The sequence below is a fragment of the Furipterus horrens genome, unplaced genomic scaffold, assembly GCF_987537825.1.
Source record: "Furipterus horrens unplaced genomic scaffold, mFurHor1.1.pri manual_scaffold_1, whole genome shotgun sequence".
NCBI lineage: Eukaryota > Metazoa > Chordata > Mammalia > Chiroptera > Furipteridae > Furipterus > Furipterus horrens.
Window position 1 is genome coordinate 35547493 of NW_028327171.1, and position 15527 is coordinate 35563019.

At 38.6% G+C, this 15527-nt stretch overlaps 1 protein-coding gene across 1 annotated transcript in view; it reads right to left on the bottom strand.

Annotated features, from left to right (window-relative positions):
• SPATA16 (spermatogenesis associated 16) overlaps positions 1 to 15527 on the bottom strand; it is a 203725-nt gene that overhangs the window by 32268 nt on the left and 155930 nt on the right. The window contains 2 exon segments of the mRNA XM_090285969.1: positions 1597 to 1709; positions 2778 to 2924. Coding sequence (XP_090142095.1) covers positions 1597 to 1709; positions 2778 to 2924 — 260 coding nt within the window.

Sequence of the window (15527 nt, forward strand, 5' to 3'; positions counted from 1 at the left end):
TAAAAATTCTCATTATAGACACATAAAAATACATGTCTATGTATGTATTTCCAAATTGCTAGAATGTCTTTCTAAAGGTGAGAAGAAAATGAGTTAAGAACATTTAAAAAGTGCATAATGCTTAGATAGGCCCATCCAGCATTTATAATGCACTGTAAGATGTGAGCTGGCAACAGATGATCAGGCACAGACAGATCCCCTCCACAGTGTTCAGCTCACTGGGTCTCCTAGGCTGGACAACGTGAGATAATGCTACATGGTGACTGGTCTTGTTAACAAACTTCGATTGCTTGCAAGAGCCCGATGATGGCAATAATGATGTGTGTGGGTCTCTAATTAGGATGGAGAGGTTGCTGAGGGGTGTGTGTGTGTAAATATTTAGAGATTTCATAGCTTTTCTAAACTGTTGGCAAGAACATCAAATCAATGATGTAATACAAAAGTCACAAAAAGAAGATTATTTAAAATTTCCAGTTTGCAGGTCTTTAAAAAAATATAGTAGTCTCCCCTTATCCTCAGGAAGATATGTTCCAAGACCCACAGTGGGTGCCTGAAACTGCATAGATAGTATTGAACCTTATATAAACTAGTTTTTCCCCTATACATATATACCTATGATAAAGTTCAACTTGTGAATTAGGCACAGTAAGAGATTAGTAAAAATAACTAATAATAAAGTAGAACAATTATAACAATGTATTTTAATAAAAATTATGTAAATGTGGTCTCTCTCTCAAAATATCTTATTGTCCTGCACTCACCTTCCTGTAATGATGTGAGATGTTACAATGCTTATGTGATGAGAGAAAGTGAGGTACTCAGAATGGTGCGCAATTTAAAACTTATGAATTGTTTGTTTCCAGAATGTTCCACTTAATATTTTCTGATCACGGTTTACCTGAGGTAACTGAAACTGTGGAAAGTGAATGGTGGCTGGGTGGGGGAGGGGGAGAACTATTGTATTAAAAAAAAAGAAACCTGCAGACTTGATAGCTTGTTAATAAGTTCCCTTTATAGCTTGTATTTTGTAAAATAGTACAGCATAATTCAGGGCTTATTTTGGGCTTTTTAAGACTGCAAAGCAGAAAGGACATATTTTTCTTGGATCAGAGAAAGGGATTAGATAATGTACATTAAGGGTATACAAAGAACAATGGGCAATATTTAGAATAGCACTGAGTCTATCAATGTGGTGTAGCAGTGCTAGCTGAATTCTTGTGTTAGTAACAAGATGCTTATATGCAATAGTCCAATATATGATATAGGAAAAACATTGTGTTTGCTAAAATTTTGTTATTGAATTGAAATGAGAAATTCACTGCAACCTTAAATTAGATATCAGGAAGGCACAAGAAAAGGCTCTTTAAAAAGGCACTACCTAATAAATGCTTGAAAATGCAAAGCATAGCATTTAAAATATTTTTAAATATAAAAGGAATAAAATCATTAGCTAAAGTTTGGTTTTGCAAATGAGATTTACTGTGAAAGTTTCTAAAATCTTTCAATACTTGCAATATTTGCATCACAAATTTTCCATAATTCTAGAATTGTTTAATATTTGTACATTGAACAAATATAAAACACTCATATACCTACATTCAGTTGGGTGCTTCTAATAAAATCCAATATTGGCAAGATTTGCTTCCCCATGGTCTCCATCTGTCTCACTGTGTCTTCTTTGGTAAGCAGACTGAAGGGAGTTTTATGTTCTAAAAATTGTAACAATAAACTTTTACACTATTTTTTCCAGACTTCCATTTCAAAATGCTTTCTTTAGTGAGCTATAAACAGATATATCTCAATGTTAATAGATATGAAATATTTAGTATTATAGAAAGCAGTCCCATCCCTAGACCACCTGCATGACAATGGAGAAAGGCAGAGGAGCAGTGCCCTTCAGGGGCTGTCATTTGTGCATTTGCTGTGTTTCCTGATTGAGAGATCTAAGAGACAGCCTACAACAATTCACCTCTCTCTGCAGAGCATGTTTCTCCTGAGTTGTGAAAAAATGTTGTCGTAAATGTGTCTGATTCTTGTCTTGTTCCTCCCAGGTATTATTCAAGTGTGCTGATCCTAAGGACTTTGAATGTAGCTTAATATTGAGATAAGCCTCAGAAGATGGTGCCATACAAAACACAAATCCTTAATTAAGTGGGTAGAGCCGAAGGAATAAATTCAGCCTGGTCATGCATTCAGTCCACAAGTTTGACTTCAACCCCCTGTGAATATTTTCTTTTTCTTTTTTTTTAAGTTTCAGCTAGAATTACTGAACACCATTTACTTACAATACTCTTCAGGAGATCTAAGCTCTTGGTTAATTACAGAAGAAAAAAGTGGAACAGGTAAAAATAGAAGAGTAGATCATTCAAGTGATTTAAGGTTGTTTTCTTTCACAAAATAGTTTTGTTGCATAATTGTCTTCCACATTTGCTAACTGATGATGATAAAATTTTTATTCTTTACATGCCCTGAATAGACATTGGATGTAGTATAGGGGGTGAGATGGCTGTAGTGTAGGGGGTGAGATGGTTGAGTGAGGATGATAAGTACTCTAGAACTGTGTTTTGTCTTAGGGGAAGCTTTCCTGGAACCAGAACTCCATATATTGTTAACTAACTAACACATAGAGAAGAATGGAAGGGGTTAATTATAACACAACAAGCATATTTGGGCTCCCATGACCTACTATATGGTAGGCCTTATGGTGAATAAGATTGAATAATGTGCAATTCTTGCCTTATAATAGTACTGAAAGGTAATAAGTCCAGGTGATTTACCTATAAATGTTGGCAGCTTCCTACTTGATACTTTTTCTAAAAATTTCCCATCTTCTTTGGTTTTGAATCCAAGAGTCAAGAGGTATTGTTGGGGAGGAAAAGATGACCAGTCAACTGTCTGAGGCAAAACATGGAGTCCTTGAAGATCTGAAATACAACAGAGAAAAAACTAGAGACTTTGTTGTATTCTTATTGTTTTCAGGGTATTTTCTCCTAGATTTCAGAAGTTGTACTTGGAAAAAAAAATTAATATTAAAGACATAAAGTAACTATATGTATCAAAATGTCAAATAGCTGATATATCAAAAATGTATTTAATTATTTATATTTTATATTTTTCTGAAAATATAAACATACACAAGGCATAGAAATGGTCCTTCTTCTCACATTCAAAATAGAAAATTTAGGACTAGCTTGCAGCCTTAATATTTTTCTTTGTTATTCTTTTTGAGAGAATATGAGTTTTCTCTTCATAATTTGAAATATAAGGAACAAATGTAATATAAAAGAAAAAAGAGAAATTAGCAAGTGAGAATTAAAATATAAGGCTAAGTAATTTAGTTACCATCCTGCTTAGTTGTAGAAGGAAAGTTGGAATGATAAATGTATGAACTTCTGTAATTAGACTTGGCAATAATTCAAGTGTCATGAAAATGGTTCTCAAATAAACTCAGCTTTTAATGATCATAAAAGCTAATATTTACTGAGTACTTACTTTACCTTCTCTTGTTCTAAGTATTTTGTGTGCATTGTCTTTTTCAGTTTCCCTGAAAACTTTACAAAATTAGCGACACTGTCCCCATTTTACAAAGAAGGAGTTGAGGTACACAGATAGGAACTGACTTGCCTAAGATCACAGCGAATAAGTGGACAAAGCAGGATTCCTACCTGAGCAGTCCCACCCCAGAAATACAGACCTGACTACTGCACCCTGCTTTTGGCTTACTGGGCTCTGGATTACTTTTTGGACAGGGATAAATGTCAGCAATGGGGTCTTGGAACACAGATTTACTTAATTCATTTCCATTCTGAGTAATAAGGCTTTGGTTTATTGTAAAAGACTTGTCAAGTGAAGGATAATGAACACAGAGGTTACTAAGCCCTCCCTACTTACCACTGCCAGAAAGGGGAAAATATGAAATTCCAAATATCCTTAAATTATAATTTAGTTAAAGGTCAATTTTTAATGTCAAATCGGAACTCAAATGGTAATGGTTCAAATAAGAGACTTCACTCTATATCTGCTATATTTCTTTAAAAAAAAACCAGACACAGTAAACCATGTGTTTCTATTCTCCCTCCCTACCCACCCTTCTTTAGCTGTAGAACCCTTTGTTCAGACTAAATTTTACTGAGAAGCCCAATAGTGAAGGCCAATAAATGTAGAGCTATTCCCTGGTTACAGTGTGCTCTTTCATCTGGTTTTGCTCCCTAACTTAGAAGGCCACAGGATCTCCTGGCCATGCTGTTGAAGTCTGGGGTTGTCTTGTGGGGAGGTCCTTGGCTTCCTGTGTAACTCTGAAAGCCCAGAGGATCCTTGAATAGGTGTGGATAGGTGTTATGGATATCCTGTCTTCCCAGAGTATATCTAGCTTGTTGACACAGAAGTCTCTGGATCTCAGATAGCCTAAAGTTTCCCTTTAGTACCAGAAAGGAATTCAGTTCAGACAAGACACCTCCAAGACTTCTAGGTTTACTCAGAAGTGACCTTGGAGGTCCCAGAGTCTAGCAGTTCAGAATAGATTAGGATGTATTATAGTGCATAAAGTGGTGTTCGTAGTAGGTTGCAGGAAACATCTTGAGACTTGGCATTTTCTGGTGCATCTCTGTTGCCAGAAGCATCCAGATGCTTGAGAGCTCTATTATAGAAATAACATAAAGACTTTGAGAGGCTGGCATCTTTTTGCTCATAAATATTTGGTGGATAAAGGGGAGACCAATACTAATAGTGGCAATGATTAAACTGACAAGTGAAACTAATGTTAGCATTATAGCTAATTTATTATGAAATATACTTGCAAATATAGAAGTATTTTCTGTTTATTTTGACCCTATATGTTTTGGCCCAGTGGATTGAGCGTCGGCCTGCGAGCTAAGTGTCGCTGGTTCGATCTTCCAGTCAGGGCACATCAGAGAAGGAAAACTCTGACTCCAAAAAACCTCTGCTGCCTTGCGGCATACCTCTTCAGGGGAAAGGCTAAGGGAGTAAACCCTGACAGAAAATCCGGAGCCGGAGTCCCTAAGGCGGTTTGACGTTGTAGTCAACACCGGCAACTCCTGCGGCGCACCTGAAGCCAAGCTGTATTGACTCCGTCTTTCCCTTGGACCCTTCAGCTGCGAAGAGAGGGGGGGTCTGCTGCATGGGCAACAGCAGACCCTCCATATCACCCTGCCCAGGCTCTGTAGCTTCAGCTTCACTGGAGAGGACACTCCAGCGTCATCGCAAGATGTTGATTCAACACAGGAGGAGACAGATACCGTGTCACTCCCGAGTCGGACTGCACAGCCATTCTCGGCGGTGCGGTGCAGATAGACTCTTAAGAAGCTACACCATCGTCTCTCGAGACGGACGGCTGCCGACATATGTTTCATCCTATGAGTGTTTATTATTATTATTATTAAATGTTTTATTGATTTTGATGTTACAGTTGTCCCAATTTCCCTTCCCTCTGCTCTCCTCCACCCTGTGGCTCCCCTCCCTCCAGCTGTCCCCCCATTTTAGTCCATGTCCATTAGTTGTGCATATAGTTCTTCTCAACCTCTTCCTGTCTATTCCATTCCCTCCTACTGTGCTTCTTAATTCCTGTACCATCTCTCTCCCTCTCCTTCTTCCCCCTCCCTGCTGACTTCCCCCCAGTATGTTCCCCATACCTATAGTTCTTTTTCCACTCTTGTTGCCTTTGTTTTGATTCCCTAGCTTCTGTTGTTGGTTCTTGTGATGCAGTTTTCATTTTAATGTTCATAGTTTTGATCCTCCTTTTAAACCAGTCCCTTTAACGTCTCATAATAGTGGTTTGGACCTAATGAACTCCTTCAGTTTTATTTTGTCCTGGAAGCACTTTCTCTGCCCCTTCTATTCTGAATGACAGTTTCGCTGGATAGAGTATTCGTGGCTATAGGTTTTTGATTTTCATTACTTTGAATATTTCTTGCCAGTCTCTTCTTGCCTGCAGGGTCTCCCTTGAGAAGTCAGCTGATAGTCTACTCGGGACCCGTTTGTACATGATTCTTTTCTTCTCTCTTGCTGCTTTTAAGATTCTCTCTTTATCTTTAATTTTTGACAATTTGATTATAATGTGTCTTGGAGTGGTTCGCCCTGGGTCCAGTTTTTCTGGAACTCTCTGTACTTCCTGGATCTGTAAGTCTATTTCCTTCCCCAAGTTCTGGAAGTTCTGCTTCATTATTTTTTCACATAATTTTTCAATTTCTAGTTCTTCTTCTTTGCCCTCTGGCAATCCTATAATCTGAATGTTTGGTCTCTTATAGCTGTCCCAGAGGTTTCTGATCCTCTCCTCATATTCCTCACTTTTTGTTTCCTCTTTCTGCGCTGGTTGACTGTTTGTTCCTTCCCTATGTTCCAACTTGTTGATTTGATCTCTGGATTTTATTTCCTCACCACTTGTCTTGTATGTGTTTTTGTTTGTTTCAGTATGAGTGACTTTCATTCCTTCCCTGTCTTGTTCCAAATCTTTCGTTAATTCTGTAAGCCACCTTATAACTATAGCTCTGAAATGAGCTTCTGAAAGGTTTCCTATTTGTTCGTCTGACAGGTTCTTCACCTGCTGCCTGGTGAGCTGCGTCACTGGGATTTCAATCATTGTCTGCTTCATTTTGACAGATTTGTGTTTTTCTCTGCTTCCTGAGCAGGCTGTGGGGGGCAGAGCACCGTGTACTCATCACTACCCAGCAACTGGCAGTGGTCCGCAACCTTTTTTGCTGCGTTGTGGTGCTTTATGTGGGGGCAGTGGTCCAAGATGGATTCCTGCCATTATTCTCCACTGGGAGACTGGGATCCATCCCCCCGCCCTCTGGGCCTCTCCGTCCCAGGCAATGGGGAGGCTGTCTTTCCCAGCGTTGGGGTCGTGAGCTGCCAGGACTCAACTGCAGCTGGGATTGCTCCTCCTGCTGCTATCCCTGTTGCTACCACAAACAGCGCCACCCAACCTTTCCGTTCCAGTTTCAATTTTGCCCCTCCTACCTGTCCGGACAAGCACTGCTGGTTTATAACTTCATACGTTGAGCTTCCATGTACTTTTATTTTCTGGAATTTCTGGTTATCTTTTGTTTTGAGGTAGTTGTATTCCTTTCTAGTTGTAGAGGGAGACCGAGCATGTATGTCTAAGTCTCCATCTCAGCCAGAAGTCTGAGTGTTTATTATTAACTTCCAGTTTTAGAATGTGAGAGGTCCCTACATACATTCTGCTAAATTTAGAAAAAATATTTTTGAAGTATCATTCTTATTCCATTTGTATGCAGAGTGAATTGCAATTGTGTGAACATTTAGCTTAGCAGGTGGTATATGACCCAAAATGAAGAAACACTTACCAGATGTTAAATCTCTTGTAACATTAATTTAAGTGCTAATTGTTCTCAGTTTTATGCTCATAAGCCTCTACCTACATCCGAAAAACCCTGTGCCTCTGAAGGATATGAAAGTTAACCAGATTATATTGTCCTTTGATAGGAAAAGTTGAATTGATTAAAAATGTCTTCTTTGCTCATATCATGTCAGAAGGTAACTTTGGACAAATACATTCTTTAATGGATTCCTTTACAATTTACCACAATTGAAGACGAAATTTAGATGACTATGACCAAATGTTTTATTAAAAAGTCAATTTGCAGGTATGATGCAATTCTGAATTTTTACTATGAGGGAAGCAGATGCTTTAAAAAATAATTTTAAAACTTCCGGCCAAGATGGAGGCGTAGACAGACATGTCGCGTCTCCCTCCACAACTAAGAAGGAATACAACTACATCAAAACTAGAGTCAACCAGAAGTTCCAGAAAATCAAACTGCATAGAAGTCCAGCAAACAAAGATATAAAGAAGAAATACTCATCCAGACAGGTAGGAGGGGCGGAGATGGGGCAGAGAGGATGCGGTGTGGTGGCAGCAGCAGTGGCAGCAGTGGCAGGCCAGCAGAAAGCGCAATTACATGTTTTAAAAAGTCAGGAGGGACACCTGGGAAGCATTCCCAGTTCCTCACCAGACCGAGTAGCTCAAAGTCCCAGCACTGGGGAAAATCAAGCCTCATTGCTTCTGACTATGCAGACCAGTGGGGGTTGAGGCAGAGGCAGAAACTACCAGTCTCTCAGCAGAGTCCACTAGTTTAAAGGGCCTCCATGGTCCTAGAACATCCACAGACCCACCTACTCTGGAAACGGTGGCCAGGGCAGCAGCTAGAGGGGTGCCAGTCTGGTGTGGAAGTGGGAGAGGTGCCTGGAAAAGGGGCAAGTGCTGGGCAGGTGGCATTGATCCCTCACGGACCCCTTCCCCACATACAGTGCCACAACATGGTGAAATAGGTAACCCTGTACTGACAAATCCCTAAGGCTCCACCCTTTACAACATAACAAGAGCGACAGCTCTACCTGGGACACGGAGGCAAAAAAAACCCCACAGGAGCCTGTCAGAATGAGGAGACAGAGAAGTACGGCTCAAAAGGGGGAGTGGATCAAGGTTCCAGTAGGAGAACTAAGTGACAAGGAGATAGCCAACCTAACAGATGAGGAGATAGACAACCTAATAGATGCAGAGTTCAAAACACTGGTGATTAAGATGCTCACAGGCTTCACAGATATGCTTGAGTATGGCAAATGCATAAGAGAAGAATTGAAGGCTATGTTAAGTGAAACAAAGGAAAATTCACACAAAATCAATGGTGAAGGGAAGGAAACTGGGGTTCAAATAAATTATTTGGAACATAAGGAAGAAAAAAAGACCACTCAACCAGTGCAGAATGAAGAAGCAGGAATTTTTAAAAATGAGGAAAACTTCACAAATTTTGTGAAGGAGATGGACATACCAATCTGGGAAACACAGAGGGTCCCGGGCAAGCTGGACCCAAAAGGGATCACACCAGGACGTATCATGATTGAGATGCCAAAGGTGAAAGATAAAGACAGAGTCCTGGGGGCAGCAAAAGAGAGGCAGAGAGTTGCCTACAGGGGGTGCCTATAGGACTATCAGCTGATTTCTTAGAGGACACTTTGCAGGCAGGAAGGGGCTGGCAAGCAGTATTCAATGTGATGAAAGGCAACCTATAACCAGGACTACTCTATCTAGCAAAGCTATCATTTACAACGGAAGGGCAGATGAAGTGCTTCCCAGACAAGGTAATGCCAAAGGAGTTCATCATCACCAAGACATTATTATATGAAATGTCAAAGGGACTTACTTAAGAAAAAGAACATCAAAACTATGAACACTAAAATGACAACAAACTCACAATTATCAACAACTGAATCTAAAAAATAAAAACAAAATCCAACTAAGCAAACCAGAATAGGAACAGAATCATAGGTATGGGGATCATTTGGAAGGTTATCAACTGGGATGGGGGAGGGGGAGAAATGGGAATATGGTGCAGTGCAGGGATTAAGAAGCATAATTGATTGGTACAAAATAGACAGGGGGAAGTTAAGAATAATATAGGAAAGGATGAAGCCAAAGAACTTATATGCATTACTCATGGACATGAACTAAGGGGGGTGGGATTGCTGGAGGGAAGGGGGGTACTGGCAGAGGGGAGCAAAGGGGAAAAAAATTGGAACTACTGTAACAACATAATCAATAAAATATACTTAAAATAATATTAAAGATAGATTATGCAGAATAAATTTCTTACAGAAACATAATATTTCAAAAATATTTTTCCAAATGAAAGATGTCTAACTCTCTGCAAAAAGATAAAGTTTATCCCTTTAAAAAAACCTTTTATTGTACTACAGAATGCTGAAACTGACCAATTTTCAGGTTCACAAATCATGCATACTCTTTGACCTTCTGTACTGTTACGTTCCTCCTCCTTAGCGTCACCTCCTTTCGGTTCAGTGATAGCCTTTTCTCTTCCTCAGTGTCTCTCTACCTCCTGTCTCTTTCTCCCTTCTCCATCTTCCTCTGTCTCTGTCTCCTCTGCCCCTTTCCTTCACACCCACCCACACACTCACATACTGTCTCCTGTTTCTCCCTTTCCCTGCCTTCTCGGTCAGTGCTCTTCCAAGCTGTCTCTGGCCCACTGATATGTTCTTCAAACATACACTCTTGGGAAATTTCTCTGTTCTGTGACTTTAGCTATTACTTCTAACCAAACATTTGGGGATTGAAACTGTAGTCTTATCTGAAAATTGTCACCTAATTCCAAAACAGCATTTCTAAATGTAAACTGGGACATTGTTATTTGCAAAATAGCACTAGAACACAGTAAATATATTCCTTAAAAGTGATTTTAAAAATCTCCACAACCCCCTCTTTCCTGCTTTCCAACCAATACATTATAAGGATAGCCATTACTCACCCCAATTATTCTGCCTTAAAAATTTGAAGCTATTGATGACATTTCCCCCATCTATTTTCTAACATTTAGTGAGACTCAAAAAACTAAATAAATATGCCCATTGTAATACATCTCATATTAACCCCTTTATTTGTATAATCATTGCCCACTCTGGTCAAAGTTTTGATCATATAACACCTGGATTACAGAAGTTTCCCAACCAGCCTCACTGCTACTGGGATTATTTTATGCCAATATATTCCCATACTGCAACCTTGTGAGTATTTCTGGAACATTGCTTTTGTCATTGTCACATCCATCCTTGGGAACCTCAGTGACTTCTTTCCTGGTATGCAAGGCTCTTAGCTGTGTGCATCTGTTTCACAATCTATACCTAACTCCCAGGTTATCATCTGCTGTGCTGATTTCACTAAGTTGTACCAGCCTGTGCTTATCCTGCTTCAAACTCTTTTTTGCACTTTTTCCATCCAGAAACACCTATATTTTCTCCCCGTTTTTCCTTTATTTAATAGGTTTCCATCCTTCTAGATGTACATAATTTAAGTCCCACCCTGCCTATGAATAGTTTCTTAAATATTTCATTATGCTCTTTAAACTGTTAAAAAACATCATACCATCATACTTTAAAGTGACTCTCCGAATGTTCATGGAGCTATGTCTTATCTTTCCAACAAGTTTAATCCTCTTGAAGATCACATCTTCAGGTTATGCCCCAAGAACTTGATGCTCAATCATTATTTGAATTAAATCTAAAAACAGACCTTTCCAAATCCTAAATTTTTAATGGTCCAAATAAAAATAGAACCTCCAAAAATCAAAACTAACAAAATGTCCAGAGCTTCTGGGGTATGATTCATTTCTTTGTATCTAGAGTTAGAAGAGAATACCGCGCAGTCTTTGTTCTTTATCCTTCTTGAATCTTAAGGGATTTCTGTTCAACTTATAAAGACTGAATGAGGCAAAATAATGTGTAACAGGTAATTCAATGGAATAGATGTTCATATGAACAGAGCAGCTTTGCCTGGATGGAAAAATTAGTTTCAGATTCAGGTTGTACCCTTACTGCCGCTTGTTCTCTGGGAAATACAGATTCTTAGTCCCCCCAAAACATGAAATATTGATTGTAGATCAGCAGACTTATATAGAAAGGGTAGCTTTATTTGTTATGAAGTTAAATATCTGTGAAATAAAATTTGCTCTCTCTAGAAATAAAGTACAAAACATAGATGCCATCATCACCTGTACTTTCTGTTGGACACCTTATCATAAACTATCTGGTAAATTTTTAAAAAGAAAAAATGTCACAGAGATTTAAAAATTCTATTAGAAAAACACAAATTTGTTAGTGTTCTATAACTGCCTTTCTCTAAGTTTCACTTCCTTTTCATATTCTCGTGTCTATGTCATTTTTCTGCCCTTTGTCTATAACAAAATGTCCTGACATTTTGAGTTAGAGCAAAATCTCATTTTTAAAGGCCCAATTGCTCAATGTGAGATGGGACCATATCAGTTTTATATGACTTCTTTTTTATTGATCAGTTTCAGAGTTTAGCTTCTACAGTGACTTCATAATAACAATACTTTGCCATTACTTCTTCCCAAGTCATTTCCTGAGTTTTCTCTTATACTCCTTTTAATGCCAATACCTCTATCTTAGAAGTTATTCACAAATTCACATCAGCTAGAAAATAGCAAAATGTAGCAGCTTTGCTGCTCAGCTATCATTATTTCCTCTCCCCATATATAATAAAACAGTTTCTACTTTTAAAAACATTGATAGCATATTTTTATATTTGCATTTGACATGTGCGAAAACTATATGTATAATGACTCTTTGTATAATAGATTATAAATTCAGAGTTATATATGCAAGTAGAAAAAGTTGGTTTTCATCACTAACATTCTTAATTTTCTTTTTTTTCCTCTTTTATTTTTTTGTTTTTCAATTACAGTTGTCCCATTTTTCCCCCATTGCTCTCCCCCACCCAGCCCACCCCTTCTCCCACAATCATATCCCTCCCCGTTGTCCATGTCCATGAGTCATTTATACACGTTCCTTGACTAAACCCTTCCCTTACTTATCCCCCTTCTCTCCCTCCCCCCTCCCCCTATTGACTGCTATTCTGCTCCTTGTCCTATTTAGTTTGTTTGTTTATGTTGTTCTTTAGTTTCATGTATTAGGTGATATCATATGGTACTTTTCTTTCTTTGCCTGGCTTATTTCACTAAGCATAATTCTCTCTAGTTCCATCCATGTTGTTGCAAGTGGCAGGAGTTCCTTCTTTTAACATTCTTAATTTTCATGCTAGGCTTCTGGTCTACTTGTCCAAAACCATTCTTTGTATGTTTCCCCTCATGACCCATTTATAAACTTTGAGAAACAAATAATTCCTACACAACTTTTTCATAGTTCATTTCCACTTCACTTTAAATTCTTATTGATTCCGAAGTTTGATGTTTAATCTGTTGTACTGTATTTATTCTGGGGAAGTTTCTTCATTCCTCTGCACCAAAGTAGACTTGAGATAATGCAAACATTAAAGATACTACTATACCCTTCAATGTTTACTAGACTCACAACCAGTGAAATAACAACATTAGAACAATTGACAAGAGAAGTGAGAGGGGAGAGGCCAGGGACTCATCCCAGCTGGGTGGGAATTTTTTTAATGGTTAATAATAAATGGGTGAATAAAGAAAACCTTGATAGGAGTTGGGGGTGGGGAGAAGAGGAGAAGAGGATTGGTTCAAGGGACTCAGCTCAGAAAGTTAAAAATTTTAGATGGCTATTAAGAAATGGGAGAAGTAGAAGGGACAGCACAGAGAGACAAAGAGGTAGAAAATATGATAAAAAGCTTCATTGATGTGGAGAATAGAGTGAGTAAAAGTAACAAATGTCCAGTTAAAATTCTTAAGTGAAAGAATAATAAGAGTGAACAGACTGGAGTATAAAAAAAGGATGACAATTATTCAGAATTTTTGAAATACATGATTCTTTAGATTATGAAGCACAATGACTTCTAAGCAAAAAAAATTACACCAAAACACATCTTAGTTAAACTGTATGATATCAAACAAAGACATAATTTTAAAAGAACCAGAAATAAAAGATTATCTACAAAAGAATGAAGATCAACTTCTCAATAGCAAAGTCAGATGCAGCAAAATAAGAACTTCAAAGTGCTAATTTTTCAACTTAGAACTCTATATTCAGCTGTTATCCAAGAGCCAGGGTGAATTAGAGATATTTCAGACAATCAGAAACATAGTTTACTGCCAATAGACCCTCATTTGCTATGCGAACTTCTAAGGATGTACTCTACAAAGAATAAAATGAAACTCAGAATGAATGAAATGTAAGAAAAAATTAGTAGATGTGTATATGAGATAACTATAGATAAATGTTGACCATGATCACTTAATAACTTATTTGGGGAAATAAAGGGAAAAAATTGGATTTATATGTTAGGAGGTAATTTCAGTGAAAATACTCTAAGACTTGTATCTTGCTGAGTCAAGCTGATTATTAAAAATTTAAATTCTGTGACTTCTGGCCAAGATGGAGGCCTAGACAGACATGTTGTGTCTCCCTCCACAACTAAGAAGGAATACAACTACCTCAAAACTAGAGTCAACCAGAAGTTCCAGATAATAGAGCTGCATGGAAGTCCAACAAACAAAGATATAAAGAAGAAAAACTCATCTAGACAGGTAGGAGGGGCAGAGTTGAGGTGGAGAGGATGTGGTGTGGTGGTGGCAGCAGCAGTGGCAGTGGCAGCAGCGGGGCAGTGGCAGGCCAGTGGAAAGCACAGTCACATGTTTGAAAAAGTAGGAGCAGACACCTGGGGAGTGCTGCCAACACCAGACCAGACTGCACACTCACGGTTCCAGCTCCAGGGAAAATAAAGCCGCATTGCTTCTGATTGTGCAAAGTGGTGGTGGTTGGGGTGGAGGAAGAAACTGCTTGTATCTCAGTGGAGTCCACTTGTTTAAGGGGCCTCCATGGTCCTAGAATGTCCACAGACCCACCCACTCTGTGAACCAGAGCAACAGCTAGAGAGGTGCCAGTCCCATACGGAAGTGAGAGAAGTGCCTGGAAGTGGGGGGAAAGTGCTGAGGAAGTGGTATTGTTCCCTCTCAGGCCCCTCTGCCACATACAGCACCACAACATGGTGAAATATATTTCCCATACTGACGAATACCCAAGATTCCGCCCCTTAAAATGTAACAGGTGTGACAGTTCCACCTAAGACACAGAGGCACACAAACACAGGAGTCTGTTAAGATGAGGAGACAGAGAAGTATGGCCCAAAAGAGGGAAAGGATCAAGTTTCCAGTAGGAGAGCTATGAGGAGATAGCCAACCTAACAGATGAAGAGTTCAAAACACTGGTAGTAAAGATGCTCACAGGCTTGACTGATATGCTTGAGTACATCAAATGCAGAAGGGAAGAAGTGAAGGCTATGCTAAATGAAATGAAGGGAAGTCCACCTAAAACCACTGGTGAAAGGAAGAAAACTGGGATTTAAATCAACAATTTGTAACATAAGGAAGAAAAAAACACTCAACCAGTACAGAATGAGGAAACAAGAATTGAAAAAAAAAATGAGGAGATGCTTAGGAACCTCTGGGACAACTTTAAACATACCAACATCCGAATCATAGAGGTGCCAGAAGGAGAAGAGGAAGAACAAGAAATTGAAACCTCATGTAAAAAATAATGAAGGAAAACTCCCCAAATTTGGGGAAGGAAATAGACATACAAGTCCAGGAAGCACAGAGAGTCCCAAACAATATAGACTCAAAGAGGACTACACCAAGACACATCCAAAGGGGGGTGGGATTGCTGAAGGGAAGGGAAATACTGGGTGGAGGGGAGCAAAGGGTAAAATATTGGGACTACTGTAACAACATAATCAATAAAATATACTTAAAAAATAAGAATAAGAAAAATAAAAAGAAAAAATTAAATTCTGTTATGCACATTAAAATGTCAGACCTAATCCTTAAAAAAACCAGTAACATAAGTTATAATTTGTAAACCTGTAGACAGGAAAAATAAAGAAGAAAACCCTTGAAGACTATAAAAGAAGAAAAGGAGGAGTAAAAGGAGGAGTAAAATCTCATGGAATAAAAAGCCCATAATATGGTAAAAATAAACTAAATCAACAAAGATTTATTTAGCACTGTGTGCCAGGTGCTATTTAAGTCAATGGGATATATCAGTGA